The sequence below is a fragment of the Amblyomma americanum genome, chromosome 1 (assembly GCF_052857255.1).
Source record: "Amblyomma americanum isolate KBUSLIRL-KWMA chromosome 1, ASM5285725v1, whole genome shotgun sequence".
Classification (NCBI taxonomy): Eukaryota; Metazoa; Arthropoda; class Arachnida; order Ixodida; family Ixodidae; genus Amblyomma; species Amblyomma americanum.
The window spans coordinates 319,525,776-319,544,072 of record NC_135497.1 but is presented as its reverse complement, the minus strand read 5'-3'; the positions used below and the strand labels follow the sequence as shown (position 1 = coordinate 319,544,072).

The window sequence follows — 18,297 nt, the reverse complement described above, 5'->3', positions numbered from 1 at the left end:
GCTAGATTGTGGGTCGTCTGCTGCGTGTAGAAGGGTATTATTTGGCTCTGGTTTTCATGGCAACACAGTGCAGTGATTAAGTGAGTGAATGCGATCTCCTCGGAAGGTGTTTAAGAGCCCCTTTAAAGCAGCATCTCCCTCTCACGCAAAAAAAAGATATCGGCAATTTTTCGCTCAAGGAACTCGAAGATTATTTCCTTCAATGACAATTTTATTTAATCTACACTTCTAGTATTTATTCTGTTTGTTTTTTATTTTTATTCCTTGATGTGTGCCAATGTATGTATAAGCTTGATCTTTTTTATATATCCTGTATATGACTTGTATATACTTGTATCTTTCTCTCCTGTATGTGTCTTGTATGTTATAGAAGGTATGCCATGTATGTATAGATGGCACTCTTTCCATACTTTGCTTTTACGTACATGTCGGCTGTTTCAGAAAACACTTGCGACTATCCCTAAAAATAAGGAGCTTGAAATAAAAAGAAAATCTATTGCTGGACAAACTGTCAGCCGCGGTGAACGTCCGTTAATGTAAAACGCATCCTAATTAGGCAGTGAGCTAAAGTTTACTAACTAACTTTTAAATTAACGCAGCCTGGTGGTCAGTGCAAATGGGAGTTGCAAGTCATGCAAGAGACGAAGCCATATCAGTTTATCAAACGTAGAAAAACTAATTCTGTAAAGCTCGACAGTGCGAAGAAATCCGGGGCTTGACATGCATTGAGGAAGCTCGGTGCAAGAGCAACGTCTGCTGATAGTGTGTTGCAATGACTACGGCATCCAATTCGAACCTGCCTGCTGTGTTGTGCCTTTGCATGCGCTTTTATTGAACCGCCGCTCTTAAAAACGTCGACCACGCAGTTGGCGATGCATATATCCTTTTCCTTACACCAAGCAGCGAAACATGAATGTGCATGACGCGATCAGTAGCGCAGGTGGGTCGAATGGGTGAGGTGCGTTTTCTGATTCAGCGCAGAGGATCATGGGAAAGTCGTCTGCTGCCGCTGCTTCCGGTTCCAAATTTCTCCCCCTTTAGCTGGCTGGCTTCACAGCAGTCGCTGTGTTAATATCGCTCCTTACACAAATTTATTTGCACTGCAACAACACTTATTGTATTGTACCATCGCAAGACCAACGTGAAATCGACTCTGCTATGCTTCGTCGTGTTTTTTCGCACTAAATGCAACCAAAATAATATAAATGGTAGGAGGCTTCGTATGCGTAGGCAGTGCGATGTATTTAGACGGGCTGTGCGCAAAATAGCATGTATGGATAACTTGCTAACCCATTCGCCGCTCTTACATGCTGTGAGGAAAATACATCTATCGCCTGCTAAACTATGCACGTTTCAGCCCTTCGCTGCCATCGTAGGGCGGCGGAAAAACAAACATATAATGACAAACGCGTTAAACTAGTTCAACTGGCTGCCGTGCATACGCAGAGCAGACTGCCTACTCAGGCATATTATAACCACGACAAAACACACCTACCTTTCGGTATTGTCAATTTATGCGCTCAGGACGCGTTCAGACGCTGCACGCGCAGATCTTACGGTGCTGCTGTGCAATAAGCGGTGGCGGAGCACAAATAAATGAGTGAATACACGAAGCATGCATGCACGGCAATTGCTATGCAAAAGGCAAGTGTGGACCACTGATCTCCACTAGGGGGCTAGATGCCGCATCGGGCGCCCGAAAGTGAAGCCACCTGAAGTTGGGTGGCATGTCCCGGAAGTCAGCCTTTGGCAGTGCACGAAATCGGACCTCAGCACGGTTTTTCTGTTTTAGTTTTCGTTTTCCGCTTAGCACCTTGTCTTTTCGACGTTCTCGTCTTTTTTCGTGACAATGCCTACTTGTTGCGCCGTCAACTGCATGAGGAGAGCAGCAAAGTCCTCGGGAAAGACGTTTAAAAATAAGGGTCCATTGCATCGCTATGGGACGACACTAGCAGACGACAGAACGTCGCTGTACGTACGGAGCCTCGTCTGCTCAACTGTGTCGTCCTGTTGCGCTAGCGTCGCCAACTCTGCTCTTTGTTCTTATGCACGTTGTCGCGCTCTAAGCCCAACTTATACCATCAATGGGGGATAAATTTAAGGAAGAATAGGCGGAAACCTTCATTAGGCAGCCGACTTTGCTGCGACCATTTTAACGAATTATGTTTAGACCGAAGCGGAGAGAGCTAGGGCGAGGCCACAATCTGGTGAGGTGCCGTCGCTTTTCTGCTGGTTCACATTAACGCGTCCACAATGTATATGGTACTGCTTCTTCGAATGAGCGTATCAAGTACTGTTTCGTACTGTCGCAAATTATGCCTGAATGGTCTTTTATTCGTGATGCTTGGTGCAGTTTACTTCAAACCGCGCTTGTCACATGCGGTGCAGCATTCGTCTTTCTCGTCAGTCGTTTCTCTCGTGCTGTGTAGATGAAATGCGGCTGTGCTAAAGAGTTAGATTAAAAGCACGTATGGAAGACAAATGGCACACTAAATGGATAAACCTTACCTGTCATTGATTAGAAGAGACATCGTCCGCCACCAAACCGAAACTGAAACAGCGGCAGCTGTATAACGAGTTGCTCTTCGTGTGTCAGGATTTCCGCGCCATTGCCTTTTCTTTGCTGCACGAAAATTTGTTTTCAAGACGATCTAGGCTCATCGTCATTCCACTACTTCTCCTAATTACGCTCGGAAGACAAGAACCAGGTCAGAAAACAGTGTTTAATGCACGTACCCCTTTGCCGCGGCATGGTGAGACATGCATGCCTGTTCACTTCGGTTCCTCTGAAATTACAGTGTTCCCCGAACAATGCTCACATTTATCACGTTCAGCTTGCTTATTCCTTTTATATTGCAGTAGACGTTACACGAAAACAACGCGAGAAACTGAGTACGGGAGGGTGAAAGACGCGGCTTTTTGCATTGAAATACACAGCAGACACCGAACTTCCGGGACATGCCATCCAACTTCCGGTGGCTCCACTTGCGCCCACTTCAGAAAGAGGGAATGCGGCATCCAGCCACGTAGTCGAGATCAGTGGTGTGTACGAGAAATTTGGAGCCAGAAGTAGCTGGCAGACGATTTTCCCATGGTTCTTTGCGTCCACTTCAGAAACGCACCTCACCTACCGGGCGCCGTAGGCACTACAACAAGTCACCTGCTGCCCTTGGGCTTGCACCCGAGCTTCCTGCGTCGATCTTGCGACGCGTTTTCATTTTCGTGGCCAAAAAACTGCAGGAATATCTCGCAATTCAGACCTATAGAGAATCACTTTTTCTTCGTCTAAAAAACTGATATGGCATCGTCATGTCTACGGAGTGATTTTAGCTAATTAGCTAGTGAACTAGGATGATTTTTACAGTAATTGACGTCCGCTGCGGCTGTCAGATTCTTTCTTGAGGAATTTTTTTCTGTTTAGAAATCTCTATCTTTAAAAATTTTTAGGGGTGTTGGCTGAAATATCCGGCATATTGGCTCTCACGGCTCTGTGAAACGTCTCCGGGAGGGCAGTCAAGGCCTCAAGTCGAACTGCTTAACCCCGGCGTTCGAAAATGTTGGCTGGAAAAATAAATAGAATTGAATCGAATCGTCCGCTTTTAGTTTTCTAAAATGAATGCGAGAGTGGCGGTCGGCGAACGAGTCCTTCTGATTTAAAAAGATCCTTTAAAAGGAGCAGACACCCAGAATTTTCCAAGTTTTGACTGGCGATAAAAGCTGTTTTTGAGTCAAACCTAATCCATTCCTCTATGACAGTATGCTCGTCACCTCAAACGAATTTTTTTTTCTGGCTTAAGCGTTAAACCGAAGTTTCTCTTATCTGACGACCTACCGCCCACCTGACGACAATTTCCTCAAACTTCGCAGAGAACAAAACGGTGTCATCGATGTTGAAAGTTCCAATGACGTTGTAGGCCTTCTAAAGCTGACCTTGTGACGCGCTAAAATGTAAATGGATAAAAAAAGGCTTGCTGCTACGACCTCAATCTCGTAAAGTCCCCTTTGCAGGTCAAAGCCAATTTTAATTCGTGTAATGCATTTTTAAGGTTTTTTACAGGAAGAAATGAGGGCTAATGACGTTCTCCCACGGAAAATTCCTAACTTGGTGGAGGGCGACCGCTTGTGAGGGGGACCGAGGGCAAAGCAACCTTCCCCTTATCCCTAGGTTTCCAGCGGACCTTGACCTGGCCAAACGGAGAGGAAACGTCCCAGGCCTGTCACCGCCAGTCTCCAATGAACGTTGAGGGCGCGGACGGTTATTCAAGAAGCTAAGCAACCCCCGTCAAGACAGTCTTATAGTAAATGGCTTTTTCCCGTATCTCTCTAGTTCAGAACTAATATGCAGATACTGCGTGGAAACTGTTTTTCTTCTTTTATGCTTAAACTGTTCCCCCTCGCTTCATCGCTCTTCTCCGCCTTAATAACTACGGCCACGCAGTGGGAGTCGCATCACGGGCTAGCTTCTCTGATAAAGTAATCTACTGCTTCGTGCCGCGTGGTCATACTGATTCGGTGAGATTTCGTCTAGGATAGGATAGGAAAACTTTTATTGAATCATAAGTATTTAGGCGATCAGAAGTCTTCTTGCTTGCTTCGCGTGTCGCTGTCTTCACGCTGCGCTGCAGGGAAGGCTTCTTCAGCAAAGGGTGGTCCCTCAGTCCAGGGCTCCACTGAGTTTGGCTGCATCCCGTGCGTGCTCTACCATCCTCTTTTGGACGGCGAGCTCGCAGCTGACGAGCCGGCTCTCCCAGTGCTCCGCACTCGGGGGTTTGTGTTCTCGGAATGCGTTGTTTCGTTCGCATTCCCATGTTATGTGAAATAGTGTGGGTGTGGCCCCGCACCACGGGCATGTGCCCCTATATTCCGTTGGGAACATCTTGTTGTATATAAAGAGGTTGGGGAAGGAACCTGTTTGTAATCTACGCCAATCTGTTGCCTCCTCCTTGGTTAGTGCTTTATGCGGGGGCGGATATTTATATCTCACCCCTCTGTGATGTTGGAGTAGTTCTGAATAGCTCTCCCCGAGGATCATGGCGCTCAGACCACGGCTCTCCTGCTGCTGTCCGACTCGGAAACAAAAAGCTCGAGCTAGACCATCCGCCGCCTCATTGCCCCTTATGCCCTCGTGCGCAGGTATCCAGATTAAATTATGTTGGACTGTTATGCTCTCTGAGAGGTTGCACTCTCTGAGCACCTTATGAGCAGCTTTGCTAATTCTGCCCTTCGTATAATTTCGACAAGTCTCTTTTGAGTCCGTGAGAATATTCAATGATTTGTTCTCCCTATATCCTTTTGCTGCCGCCAGCGCCACGGCTAACTCCTCGGCGTCCGTTATACTCCAGATTTCCGTGGATGCCCCGGAGGTTAGTTCCCCATCTTTGTTTACTACCACTGCCGTACCTATGTATTTGCTTCTGCCGCTCGCTACTTCCATAGCGCTTGCGTCCGTGTAGAAGGTGTTATCCTTCCCCGCTAGTGTTCTTTCAATGTGTTCTGCCCTGGCCTTCCTTCTGCCTTCGTGGAGCCTGGGGTCCATGTTCTTTGGAATGGGTCTGACATAAAATGTTTTCCTTATTTCGGTAGGCATGTCTTCGTACCGCTTTGTGTCGATGTATTCGCAGCCTATTCTGTCGAGCAGTGCTCTCCCAGTATAGGTCCCTCCTAGTCTTTTAATTTGCGATTTTCGTTGCGCTTCCACCAGTTCTAGGAAGGTGTTGTTGACGCCAAGCTGCATGAGCTTTTCGTTGGGTGTGTTTCTTGACAGGTGTAATGCTGTCTTGTATGCTTTCCTTAGAATGGTTTCGATTTCTTCATTAGACGTTTTGGTCCTTACGTGGAAGGGAAGCGAGTACGTAACTCTGCTTACAATGAGGCTGTTGACCAATCTTAGGGTGTCTTCTTCTTTCATCCCATGTCTTCTTTGAGAGACTCTGCTTATCATTCTGCTGACACTTTCTGTTGATTTCTTGAGTAGGGAAATCGTGTGGTCGCATTTCCTACTACCCTGCAGCCACATGCCGAGGATGCGGATCATTTTGCATTCCGGTATGAGTTGTCCTTCGAGAGAGACTTCCAGTTTCGCCTTAGTCTGGTGTCGGCCCACTCTCAGGAGTTCAGACTTTTCTGTAGAACAGTTGAGGCCTCTAGCTGTCACGTAGTCTTCTACGCATCTTGCCGCTTCTTGCAGTGCGGCTTGCTTTTCTTCTAAGGTCCCTCCGGTAGCCCAGACCGTGATATCGTCCGCGTACATCGCGTGTCGGACTCCCTGGATTTGCTCGAGTTTTCTTGCTAGGCCAATCATCGCCAGGTTGAATAATACGGGCGAGATTACGGAGCCTTGGGGCGTACCTCTGCTAGGCGTTGCAAAGATATCGCTCCTTAGTTCTCCTAGGCCTACTGTTGCCGTTCTGTTTGAAAGGAAGTCCTTCACGTAATCGTGTGTTCTCTTCCCGCAGTTCGCGTTGATGAGACCTTCCATGATGGCCTCGTGGCTTACGTTGTCGAAGGCTCCTTTGACATCGAGCGCCATGACCACGTTTTCGCCTTTTCTTGGCATAGTTTCTAAGACCTCCTTCTCGAGCTGTAGCAGGACATCTTGCGTCGAGAGGTTGGCTCTGAACCCGAACATTGAGTTTGGGTAGTACTTTTCGCTCTCCAGGTGTTGTTGGATGCGTTTGGTGACTATCTTCTCGTAGAGTTTGCCCAGGCACGATGTGAGAGAGATCGGCCTCAGGTTATCGATTTGGATTTTCTTGCCGTGTTTGGGGATCATCACTACGACGGCGTGTTTCCATGCCGCCGGGACTCTCCCTTCTTGCCATAATTTGTTTAAGTAGCGGACTAGCTGGTCTATCGCTTCGTCGCTGAGGTTTCTAATGAGGGAGTTCCGTACTCGATCTGCTCCCGCTGCTGTGTTCTTGGTGGCTGATCTAATTGCCTCAATGACCTCTTCCCTAGAGATGGGTCGATCCATGTTCGGGTTTTCTTCGCCTCGGTATTCACCGTGGTATCCCTCCGGTTCTCCCGTTCCGTAGCATTTCTTGCGAACCTCTTCGAGCATCTGCTCGTCCGTTCCTTGATACTGGTGTATGAATCTTTGGATAGAATTGCTGCTTTCCCGTTTGCTCTTGCTGGGATCCATCAGGCTTCTGAGTATTTGCCACGTTCTGGCTGTACTGAGGGTGCCCTTCAGCGAGTCTGTGAATTGTTGCCACCCCTGTCTAGCCAGTTGTGTAGCGTACTCTTCCGCCTTCTTACTGATCTCCGCAATCTTCCTCTTGAGTTTCTTATTGAGTTTCTGTTTTTTCCATCGTTTGGTGAGACCGCGCCTTGCTTCCCATAGCCTAAGCAGCCGCCTATCTACCTCCGGTGCTTCCTCGGTCCTGTCCACTTCTCGGGTGTACATCTCTTGGATCTGTTTTAGCTGGTGGCTCCATTCCTCCGGGGAGGTTATGTCGCCGGTCATCCCTCTGCAGTGTTCTCGAAAAGCGTCCCAGTCCGTTAGCTTGGCTGTGCCGATCTTCCTTTTCGTATGTTCTGCCTCCAGTTGCAGGCGTAGAATGTAGTGATCGCTCCCAAGATTCTCGAGCGTATTTTCCCATTCCACGTTTCTGGCATTCTTTACGAAGGTTAGGTCAGGGCAGGTGTCTACACTGACGCTGTTTCCTATTCTGGTTGGTTGGGCTTCATCGGTTAGGAGCTCGCATCCTACGTTTTCTGCCGCAGTGCTAATCTCTCTACCCTTTTTGTCGTCTTTCGCGTAACCCCACTGTGGACTCTTGGCATTGAAGTCTCCTGCTACGACTAGCGTGTTTTGTCCCACTAGTTTTTTAGCTTCGGCGAAGAGCTTTATAAACTCTCCGTTCCTCTGTTTTGGTGAACTATATACGTTAATTACGAAAGTGCTTTTCGCTTTCCTCTTCTTCTTCGGAATGATCTCCGTTATTGTGTGTTCGATGTTTGTGTCCTTAATCTCGTCGTGTGCTATGGTGACTATCTTGTTGCTTATGAGGGTTGCGACCTTGCCTCTCTCCAAACACGTGTAGCCCCTAAGTGTCGGAGTGGTGAAGGTTTCTTGTAATAGTATTAGGTCTGGCATCGTACCTTTGTGATTGATGAATTGTTGCAGGAGCCCCTGTTTACGCCTGTAGCCCCTGCAGTTCCATTGCCAAATTTCTAATTTGTTGCCTCCGGCCATATTGGGGCGTTGGTATTATTGTGAATATTAGCGTTAGCTATTCCTGGGGATTCTGCGTTCCCGCCGAAGCGGCGCTCGTTGTATAGTCTATCTCTAGAGTCATGGATCTTTTGCACGTTCTGGTTCTTTATGTAATTGCGGAATCCCTGTTCTTGTAGGGCTACTTTTTGTTGTGTGGTTTGCATTTCCTTCTGTATGTTCTGAAATTGTGACTGCAGATTTAGTAGCATGTTCTTGATTTCGCTAATCCCTTCCGCTGCCTGTGGCTCGGGGCTAGGGGACTTAGGCGGCGGAGTGGCCACCCTTATGGGTGCTGAGTATGGTGTTGCCGGTGTTAGACCCTGTCGCCTGATCTCTTGTAGTTCCTTGATTATGTCATTTAGCTGTTTCCTCAGCTGTTGATTTTCCTTTTTTAACTCGTTTATAATTTGTTTATCATTGTTTGTGTGGTCATTTGGGTTTGAGTGCGGAGTATCTGGGTGAATTGTAATGGGAGGGCCGGCTCCCCAGCTCACCTTCGTGCCGCCGCTTTTCTTCTGTTGCTGTTTCTCTGCCTGCTGCTGCTGCCCCTTGGGTGGCGGTGTCCATGATCCGTCCCGGGCTCGGCTGCGGCTGCGGCTACGGCTGCTGCTCCACCCGCTCTGGTCCCCTTCCTCCCTCGAGAACCACCTCTGACGTCTGGCTCCGCCGCCTCGGCTTTTGCTCCGGCTGCGACTTTGCCTCTGCTGCTGCTTTTGGGGTCTCCCCCATCTGAGCTCGCTCGCTGTCTTCAGTCTTTGCTTGCAGTCCCTGGTTCCTGCCACGTGGCCACCGCCGCACAGCAGACACTTGGGTATGCACTCGTGCTCCTCGATTAGATTCCGTCCTCCGCATTGTCGGCAGGTTCTGGAATCTGGACTTGGGCAGACGTCCGTTCGATGTCCTTGCTGTCCGCAGGTGTAGCAGACTTGCCTCGTGGGTCGGTATGGGTAGCACCACATCTCCCCGCCGTAATAGATGACTTGCTTGGGGAGACGCGGGCCGTCAAAAGTTATGACTGCGGTACTCGAACGCCCGAGCATTCTCGCCGCCAGGATTTTGACTCCCTGGGTGCGTACTCGCAGGTGTGCCTTTAGTTCTTCGGCCGGGGTTCCCGGGTCTACGCCGTGGATGACCCCGCGCATCGTTCCCTCCGGTGCCGCCATATGGCAGTTGACTGCGAAGGCTTTCCCGCCAAAATTCAGCTCGGTGATCCGTCTGATATTTCGGGCAACCTCTTCGTTGTTAGTGCTGATAATTATGATGTTCGATCCGTTTCGTAGCCGTACTATAAAGTCTTCGGTCTTGCAAGTCTGGCCGGTGGCAGTGATTACCGCTCGCGCCACTTGGTGCGTGTGTAATTCCTTGACTGGCAGTCCCCTCGGTCTCAGGACGACCTTTAAGTCTTCGTCTAAATATTTTAAGATTTCGTCTAAATATTTTATGCATGCGTTTTAGACGATGGGAAAAAGTCATCATGCCAGCTAGAGGGATTATTCAAACTAATAGAGACCAAATAATGCCCAGTCTTCGTGACCAGTGCTGAGTAGGCTGATCTTATATACTTGAAAGTTTCCTGACCGCCTAGCCCATACTCTTCCGTGATCCTTTCCCGGAGACTATATTTTGTTCCACTTAGTATTATATTTTGCACCACTTCAATGGCCCATGCTTTCTTCCTCCCATGGACACCACATACTCAGCCCGATAGCACACCTCCACCTCTCCCCGGCGCAAGTTTTTCTTTTAGTTTAAGCTAGAGTATCACCAGCGCGCAACCGTGTTGCTGTATTTTTTGTAACGCCAGACTGATAATTCTTCTTTCAACCTCCAGTTGACGTTTCTTCAGCTTTCTTTAAAAGCTTCGCGTTAGCCTTTTTACGACCATGCTTGTTTGGAACGCTGCCTGATTACATTTCCCGGAGTGTATTTAAACTGCCGTTCAGCATTGTCTTCTAAATGAACTGCAACCCGTTCTTACTCTTCACGTAATTTCTCTTTCCTCACTAGAAATCTACCGGGATAACCTGGCCGAAGTGTAACTCTTTCATAACTTGGAATGCGCTGCTACTTACAGAATAATGATATTTCCTTGAGAGACCATCGAACATTATACCTTGAGCCTTTCTTACTAACTTGCAGGCTTAATATCTTACTTTATCTTCTCAGGCACTAAGGAACTTGGCATGAATATAATCGTACCTGTACTTGCTGAGGAAGGTATGTGTGAAGCTCCTAACTTTTAAAGAGAAAGCCTATTAATGACCCCAAAAAAGCAGCATTTGGTACTCGTAACTTTCAGATGGCATGGCATCAGTTCACAAGCTTTCTTTGATGGTGATAAAAGTTACATGGCCTCTGACTTCTCACAAGGGGACCATATGCAATGGCGGTGACAAAACTGGCCTCTGCGTTGCCTTCGTAATCTGCGCACGATATCTCAATGAATATCATACATAACCATGCTTTTCGGGAATAGCGTTGAGTGGCGTAATGTCAAGAGGGCGTTAATAACACTTACTTATGATATGAACTGCAACAGATAAGAGCGACAGAACAGGCACCACATAAGCGGTGCGTAAATGGTGTCTTGGTGAGAATCTACGATGCAACACACTCCGCGCTCCCATTTTCTTACAGATCACGGTGCAGTAATTGATGTTGACCTTCGCCGCCCTCGCACGGCGTTCACTTCTTTCTGAAAAGGGAAAAGCCGGAGAAAAATAATTTAGCAAAACTTTTTGTCTATCGCCGAAGAGAACACCTATCGCGTAAGCTGTGAGTGTATGGCTTCTCACTATGAGCTTAGCTCGGCAGTTCGCTTAGTATTCAACGTAACACGCAGCCTCTGGTTCCGCGTCCCTCCTGGTAGTTTCAGTTCATAACGGGCCGCTGCGTTAGAACGCTGCTTGCACCAACCGCACTCAACCGCAAGCCTGCACGATGACAGGGCTGGCGCTTTTTCAGGCATTTCACTTCCTTTTCGCCACAACTCCAGAGATAGTAAGCTCTATGTACTTGTCCGACTAAAGTCCTACTCTGTATACACCGAATGTGCGTACCTGCACATGAAGCGCCGCTTTTGATTCTGTATTTGAGGCTGTCAACGATACACAATACTGCGCGGTGAACACGCACTACGAAGTTCTGCTGCTTACACATATTTACTTTTTAGGACACCTGGAAGCGGAGCACACTTTGCGCGCCCTGCAAACACTCAGTGCCTATCTACCAGCTAGGCCTCACAAACGCAGCGCACTTTGTTTCTGTATACTCCCTCAGAGCATTAAGAAAGATAACGGTGGATGAAGCCATGCTAGCGGGGATCTCTTTTACTGTTCACACGGCACCTCACGTCACTCTCCTCCTTGGAAAATAATTCAGACAAAGCTTCGGACCGCTTTTGAGCGGTTTCCGAGCAGATGGATAACAGGAGGTTGAAAGCTATAAATGCTAGCACATTTTCTAGCGTGGCTGACAGCAGCCTCTCTGACGCCTCGACTTGTTTCTTTTCGCCACCTGCGCGTGCGCAGCGAAAAGATTCGAATAGGTTTTCTAGCGTCAGTTATAGCCGCCATAACTGACGTACGTGTTTTCTGGCAAAAATAAGCATATTAAAAGTCCTACTAGTTTCACGAAAAATAAGATCATGCTTGAACCTGGCCGCTCCTGGAATTCTCCCCTTTCGTTAAAATGTGATGACAGAGACCAATAGCGATGGGCCGTCTTCTGCGCTCATTGTCTCCAGCACATGGTATATAATCTGCAAAGAGGAGGGAAAAAAGCGAACGCCGATTACACAACTGGTAATGCGGAAAATAAGCGCTATAGCTGGCATGCGGTAATGATTGCGCACAGAGAGATGCAGCTCGCGCGTAATTCCCGTGTGAGGTCTTGCCCCACCACCCTGCCGGTCACGCTCGGCTGCACTGATACTTTTTTTACGACGGGGACGACGGTGACCAACACGCTTTGGCCTCGAACCCTGGCCTTAACAGCTAGCGCTGTAAAAAAACGGCAGGCTGAAGAAATTATTTCAACGGGCGCCTCTTCGTAGATTCCTTGAAAAAGGGCAAAGCGATAGTTTTCTTTCAACGGCGGCTACTGATGCAGGTTATATTGGCGCCACCTTTGTGCAATGCGATGATTATACTCTGAGCGTGCTTGCCAGACGGCGTGAACTCATGCAGCTCTAGGCTATACGACTTGAGTTTCATATTCGCAAAGGAACTCGTGGATTGTTCGCCAGGCAATGCAAGTCTGAATCGGCAAATCCTGCACTAAGGCAACTTTTTTTTTCTGCAGGGAACCACGGGAAAGCACTCTATTTCCTGTAAGCGGTGCTGCCCAGCGAATTCGGAGCACCCCGGATTTAAGTCGGATCAAAAACTTAGGTTCAAAAAGAGAATACTGCTGGCTTTTTTTTCTCTGCAGGGAAATATTTGTCGGCGCTTAACACGTTCCCTGCACAGGAACCATTTGGGTTGCAGAGTACTCTTTCTCAGACTCATTCTCCCGTATCATTGTTTTTCTTTAGTGGATCCTGCTGACCCGTTTTGGCGACGCTCCTTTCAAAACTGCACCGCGTTCGCACCTTTATTTTCTTCTTCAAGCGATGGATTTTTCACCGTTTTCGAGCTCGCAACCTGAGCACCCGAGAGGAAGACGAATGCGACGAACAGCAGCACCAGGAGCCAACTGCGGTTGCGTTCGCTGCGTTATAGTGATGAATAGAAGACAATAATCAGGCTTGTCTCGCTTCTTTTCTACCTCTTTCCGAACGGGATCTTGACAACTATTGTGTCCCGTTCTTCACTCTGAGAAACCCGGAAGCGTGTTGACGCGTGTCCTTGGTGCTGGTACGACACCCGTTCTTGTTTAAGAAAAGTAGGAAAGCTGATGCGATAGACATGAGCTCAAGGAAACCAAATCGAATCCGTCACATCAAAACTAGTACCCTGCAGCCCTCTCCCCAGGTCTTTCGATGTAAAAGGAAACAAAGCGTTCCTGTGAGCTACAGCCCAACACAAATGGCCACTCTCCTTTAAGTGATTTCTCCTTGTCGGGCAGAAGAGTCTGCTTAGCCAGCGTGGCTTATTCCTGACAATCGAAGGGAGCTCAGCCGAAAAATTGCGTAAACAAAGTGCTGCAGTGCGGAAATTGGTTACTGGAAATGCTCTCCTGGTTAGCGAGGCTCATAAACAAAATATACTAGCCTGCTTCAAGCCGCAAGACAAGGGACGAGATGCGATACGCTGGTACGCAGCTAAAATAATACGGGGTTTTGCGTGTTTTTTTTTTTTCACAGAGGACACGCCGGTGCTACAGAAAAAAAAAATCGCATGACACATTCAGCGTAACGTGGGTGCGTTAGCGTTTGTTGTTCTCGGCTTTTTAGAGCCTTGGACGTCATCCAGGTGAATAATATGTCATTCTCGGCGTGAGGACCCGTGTATAAAAGCCCTATTTCTAGAATTGTGTATAAGTGACACGTGTAGAGGTTGCGCATTGTGATTATAGAGCCTCTTTTGGACTTTTCGTCTCTTTTAGAAATGAAGTATGATCATCTTTACTTCCCAAAGGGTGGGAAGCTTTTGGGATGAACTGCTGTTTTCTACATCTGGCAGTGTGCAGGAAATGCTTTGAGGGCTTTTCGCCCTGAGTTGAAACGTTTTGCAGCAGTGTTGTAAAATGAATAACCGCCGTCTAAATAAATATAAACAATATTAAAAGTAAAAATAAAAACGAAGATATACTGCAATAACTCAATAAAACAATATAGTGCGTAAGAGCCTGGAAAAACATTTCACATCGGCATAAGTACGAACAGATGAAGCAGAAAGAAAAGTCCACATGCAGCTTCAACTTTGCAAATTAGTTTTTAGAATTTACTCAGCCTAAGGTGGTCATCTATTAGAGCTCCCAAATTCACGTTTATGGACTTCTGCGCCACTGCTTCGGCTGCAAAAATTATACTAGCATGTTTTTAACGGTGACGTGGGCATTAATCAACTCCATGAAGGCAGTGGATGAGAAGTGAAATGCTAAGCGCAAGTGTTCTACTGACAGGATAAGGTTGTCATCAAATTTAATTAAGGAGCATTCTTTTTGTTTCATTATTATTGCGGTCTAAAATGTTTCGTGTAACTTTGGCCAGCGAATACAAGGATTAATATTTGATGTACTTAGCGAATAACGCGGGTCAACTTCAAGGTTTTAACTTCTGACGAGAGTAGCTTAAAAAACCTCGGTAAAGAACTCGGTAACGAGGAACTTGGTAAAAAAGAACCGGGGGATCTAAGCGTGTTATAAAAAAGTATATATTATGACCGGCTTCCTTACGCCGCCATTTCGACCCGAACTTAAAATTTCGAGCATAACGAATCTCGAATGTATCTCACTCAGATCCTAGCATTGCGTCCCTTACCGTTACATAACTCAGCAGCCAGATTACTGCTTTACATTTTGAGTTAGATGGTGGGCTTACACACAATCGCACATCCGCAGCGCTGCTAGCTCGTGATGCATCCAGCTCAATGCACTGGTTTCAAAGGCCCATGTCAGCATATAGCGATACTGCGCAGATTGCGTACGTGTTCTAGGGACAGCCTTAGACCGTGTAATAGCGTGCAGTACATAATGGCACCTGCTATGCAATTACCCCGCGCCTAAGTCCATTTGTTGTTATGTGAGGCATACGAAAGAAGCGTTTCCCGGAAGCTGACTGAGCTTCCTAACCTTGTGCCTGATAAAGGCAACACCACGCCAGCTGTTTGCTGAAAGCAGTAGCCTATATTCGTACAATAATCACTGTAATTCCCAAATAAGCTGCATATTAGCAGACTATGTATTTTCACATCGCAAGCAGCCTTTGCACCGCAATAATATAATTGCAAGATACATGGGCGAAATGGCGTATTTTACATGGCACTTCTTGCATTTAGTATTTACCACGATTTTGATAACCTCAAAGGTGCAAAGAATAACCTTTCTTTTGGAAGCAGATGAACCAGAGTTGCCACCTGGAAAATATTATTTTGAAGACTAAAAAATACGAGGTGAGAAGGTCAGTTTGACCACACAGCCGATGTTATAAGCTATTCCGTTTTACTTCGCGAGTGCTAATTCATACCGACAAGACAAGAGACTAATGAGATGCAAAACTGAGAGAAGTTACTGACAGAACTAGCGCTAGTGCCGCCGCCTTCACACAAATGGCACACGCCTGCAGATGCCGCGAACACGAGAGCTTCGAAGGCCTAGAGGAAAGTGAGCACGGCGCGCAGCACACGCACCGGCTCCTGACACTGGACCCGCGGCGACGGCGACGCGCGCGCGCGCGCCCGACGTCACGGCCCGAAGACGCGAGCGCCGCCCTCCGCGAGTCGGTCCCGGGTTCACGGGGCTGCGACCACTCGTGGCCAGACGATGGAGAGCAACAGCTCGGTCCCGCGCGGGCTGGGCGAAGACCAGCGCGCGGTGTACGCGGTCGCCGTGCCCGTGCTCTTGGTCGGCTGCTCGCTGGCGTTCGTCTTCAACGCGGGCGTGCTGCTGTCCCTGCGCTGGCTGCGGCGGCCCATGTCGCCGACGCTCTGCTTCAGTCTGTCGCTGACATTTGCCGACGCCTACTCGGCCCTGCTACTGGCCACCGGCCTGGTCCTCAACAGCTACCTGCCCGTGTACGGCGTCTCGCTGGGCTCCCAGGAGCGCTGCATAGTGCTCATCCTGGAGGTGTTCCGCCTGTCCGGCCTGCTGGCGTCAGCCTTCCACCTGTTGGCGCTGGCGGTGAACCACTACGTGGGCATCCTACGGCCTCTGCACTACGCCGCCATGGTGACGCGACGCTCTTCGGAACTGGCCATCGCCGTGCTGTGGGCGCTGCCCGTGCTGGTGTTCCTCGTCTACTTCTCCTCGGTGCCCGGCCAAGGGCTTCAGTCTCCCGGCTGCGTCGAGGTGGGCTTCGTGCGAGGCCGCGCCTTCAGTCTCACCCTGCTGGCGCTGTTCTCGGCACCGCTGGTCGTCATGACCTTCATCTACTCGCACATCTTCGTCATCATCCGGCGCCACCGGGCGGGCCTGGTCAGCTTCCCGTCGGCTCGTCAGCTGCACAGGAACGTCAAGGCGGCCTATACGACCCTCTGGATCCTGGGCACATATCTGATCGGCTGGATGCCCGCCGTCGCATTCATCGTGCTCACTTGCACCGACTGCGCATTTCCTATCTACGACCTGCCCATGAGCACCCGCATGACGCTGGGCATCCTCACCAACGCTCTTATCATCTGCAAGGGCCTCATCGACCCTTTCATCTACGCGGCCCGCATGTTCGACGTCAAGGAGGCCCTGCAGAATATGTTGCGCTGTCGACCTCGCAGGACCAAGAGCGTGTGTCGCCGCTCCTTCCTTGTCACCAAGACTGACACGCTCACGTCCAGCCTCCGTCTCATCCAGTTGCGCAGGGAGTCCTTCATTGTGGCCAAGCCGCGGCCCGAGATATGTCGGTGCTCGAGAGCCTGACGACGACAGCACTGCAAGTCGCAGAGCGGCTTGCTCGTCAATGACCCGTCCTACCGCCCAGCCAGCGCACGTGTGCGAAGTGACAGTGCCGGATGCAGGGCAAAAAGAAAGCAAGATCATTCCGTTACCCGGTTCGACTGATTGGTGTCAGGACAACACGACTAAGAAGGCGGGTACGCAATGCTCCTCCGATCTTTACTGCGCAACGAGTGGGTCTGTCAACGCGTTTCACGAATTCTTGTGACGCTGACTTAGAAGAAGTCGAACTGGGCCGACTTGTGCAAATAACTGACTTTGCTCTTCGCACGGAAGGAGGGGTTTTAGGAAAATGCTGCGATTTGACGTTTTTTTGTACAGATACGAAGCGCTCGATAAGAAATGTTGTTGTACCAGTCTATGCGACCTCTCGATCGGTCGCTTTAGGCGGCCCATATAGAACTCTGGTCTTTAGAACTGTAGATTTTAATGGGGTGCACTGCCTCTGTCAATGTGAAAACAGAAAGAATGTCTTGCTGAATTATGTCAGGAAATCGCGGAAGCTCGCCGTCCACGCAGCGGTGACTTCGAAGTTTTCCACGGCTTCTGTCTGCTGCTGACAGATGCAAGTGCTTGTTGGGCTCCTTGAAGGGCCCCTGCAGGTGCCACTTTCGTATGACCTGCGGCAGCAGCGTCGCGAATAGGCGACTCGTAATTCGATGGCTGTTAAAGCCATGCTTTAAATGTGCGTGGGTGTGACAGAGTTTTGTGCTGGGAGTCCTTCAGGTACTTGTGTAACCCTGTGCATTTATCTCCACCGAATATCCAGTCGTGACTGCGTCTGGATGTGCGGCGAGATATTCGCTCAGAGTTAAGCGATCAAATATTTTTTCTTCTTGGGGCTAATTTAAAGAAAATGTTCGCGCACGCAAGTCTAGTTTGCGATTGACCTGCGCATGGCTGATGGTCAATGGCGAACCGGAGATGCGTATACGAAAAAAAAATTGTAAAATCAGCCTGTTATATCACGTTAAAGCGGTCTGCTTTTGTTTTGTTTTGGTTACGTTGGCAAATCATGCTCATCCTATAGAAGGTGAAATCGGATGCAGGTGATTTGTTTCTCCCCGTGTTCCCTTTTTCGCCGAAAGAAAATTAAAGAAAATGGAATTCGCCAGAACGCAACATAACGGCAGCTGGGGCTAGAAGTTACATTCCTTTTGGGCTGTCAAGGTTGACTTTGATTGGCGTTATAAGCAGCAGATAGGTATTTGTTGAGGACTAGATTTCGAAATCTTCCTCAAGGTTCGCGTTAAACCTCTGCGCATTTTTCGCGGACCTCTGCGCTCGAAGTTTCTTTCGAGAAGGACTGGTACTGTATATATATATATATATATATATATATATATATATATATATATATACATATATATATATATATATATATATATATATATATATATATATATATATATATAAAAGAGGATATCGCGAGGAAGCAAGCGACGTGTACATGTTTATATTTTGTAATGTGCCGAGTGGTGTTTTACCCGAATGCTCACCAATGTAACAGTTCATGTATGTGTTTATCC

The 18,297-nt window shown here is 48.4% G+C and overlaps 1 protein-coding gene across 1 annotated transcript; it reads left to right on the top strand.

Moving 5' to 3' along the window:
- The first annotated feature begins 15,643 nt into the window (after positions 1-15,643).
- LOC144120502 (adrenocorticotropic hormone receptor-like) lies at positions 15,644-17,158 on the top strand. Its single transcript, XM_077652952.1, has one exon. It carries the CDS (start codon positions 15,644-15,646, stop codon positions 16,730-16,732), a length of 1,089 nt encoding a protein of 362 aa, XP_077509078.1. The 3' UTR covers positions 16,733-17,158.
- Positions 17,159-18,297: the final 1,139 nt, after the last annotated feature.

Excerpts from the sequence above, each read along its gene's own strand:
- LOC144120502 (XM_077652952.1), top strand. The coding sequence starts at position 15,644 with ATGGAGAGCAACAGCTCGGTCCCGCGCGGGCTGGGCGAAGACCAGCGC.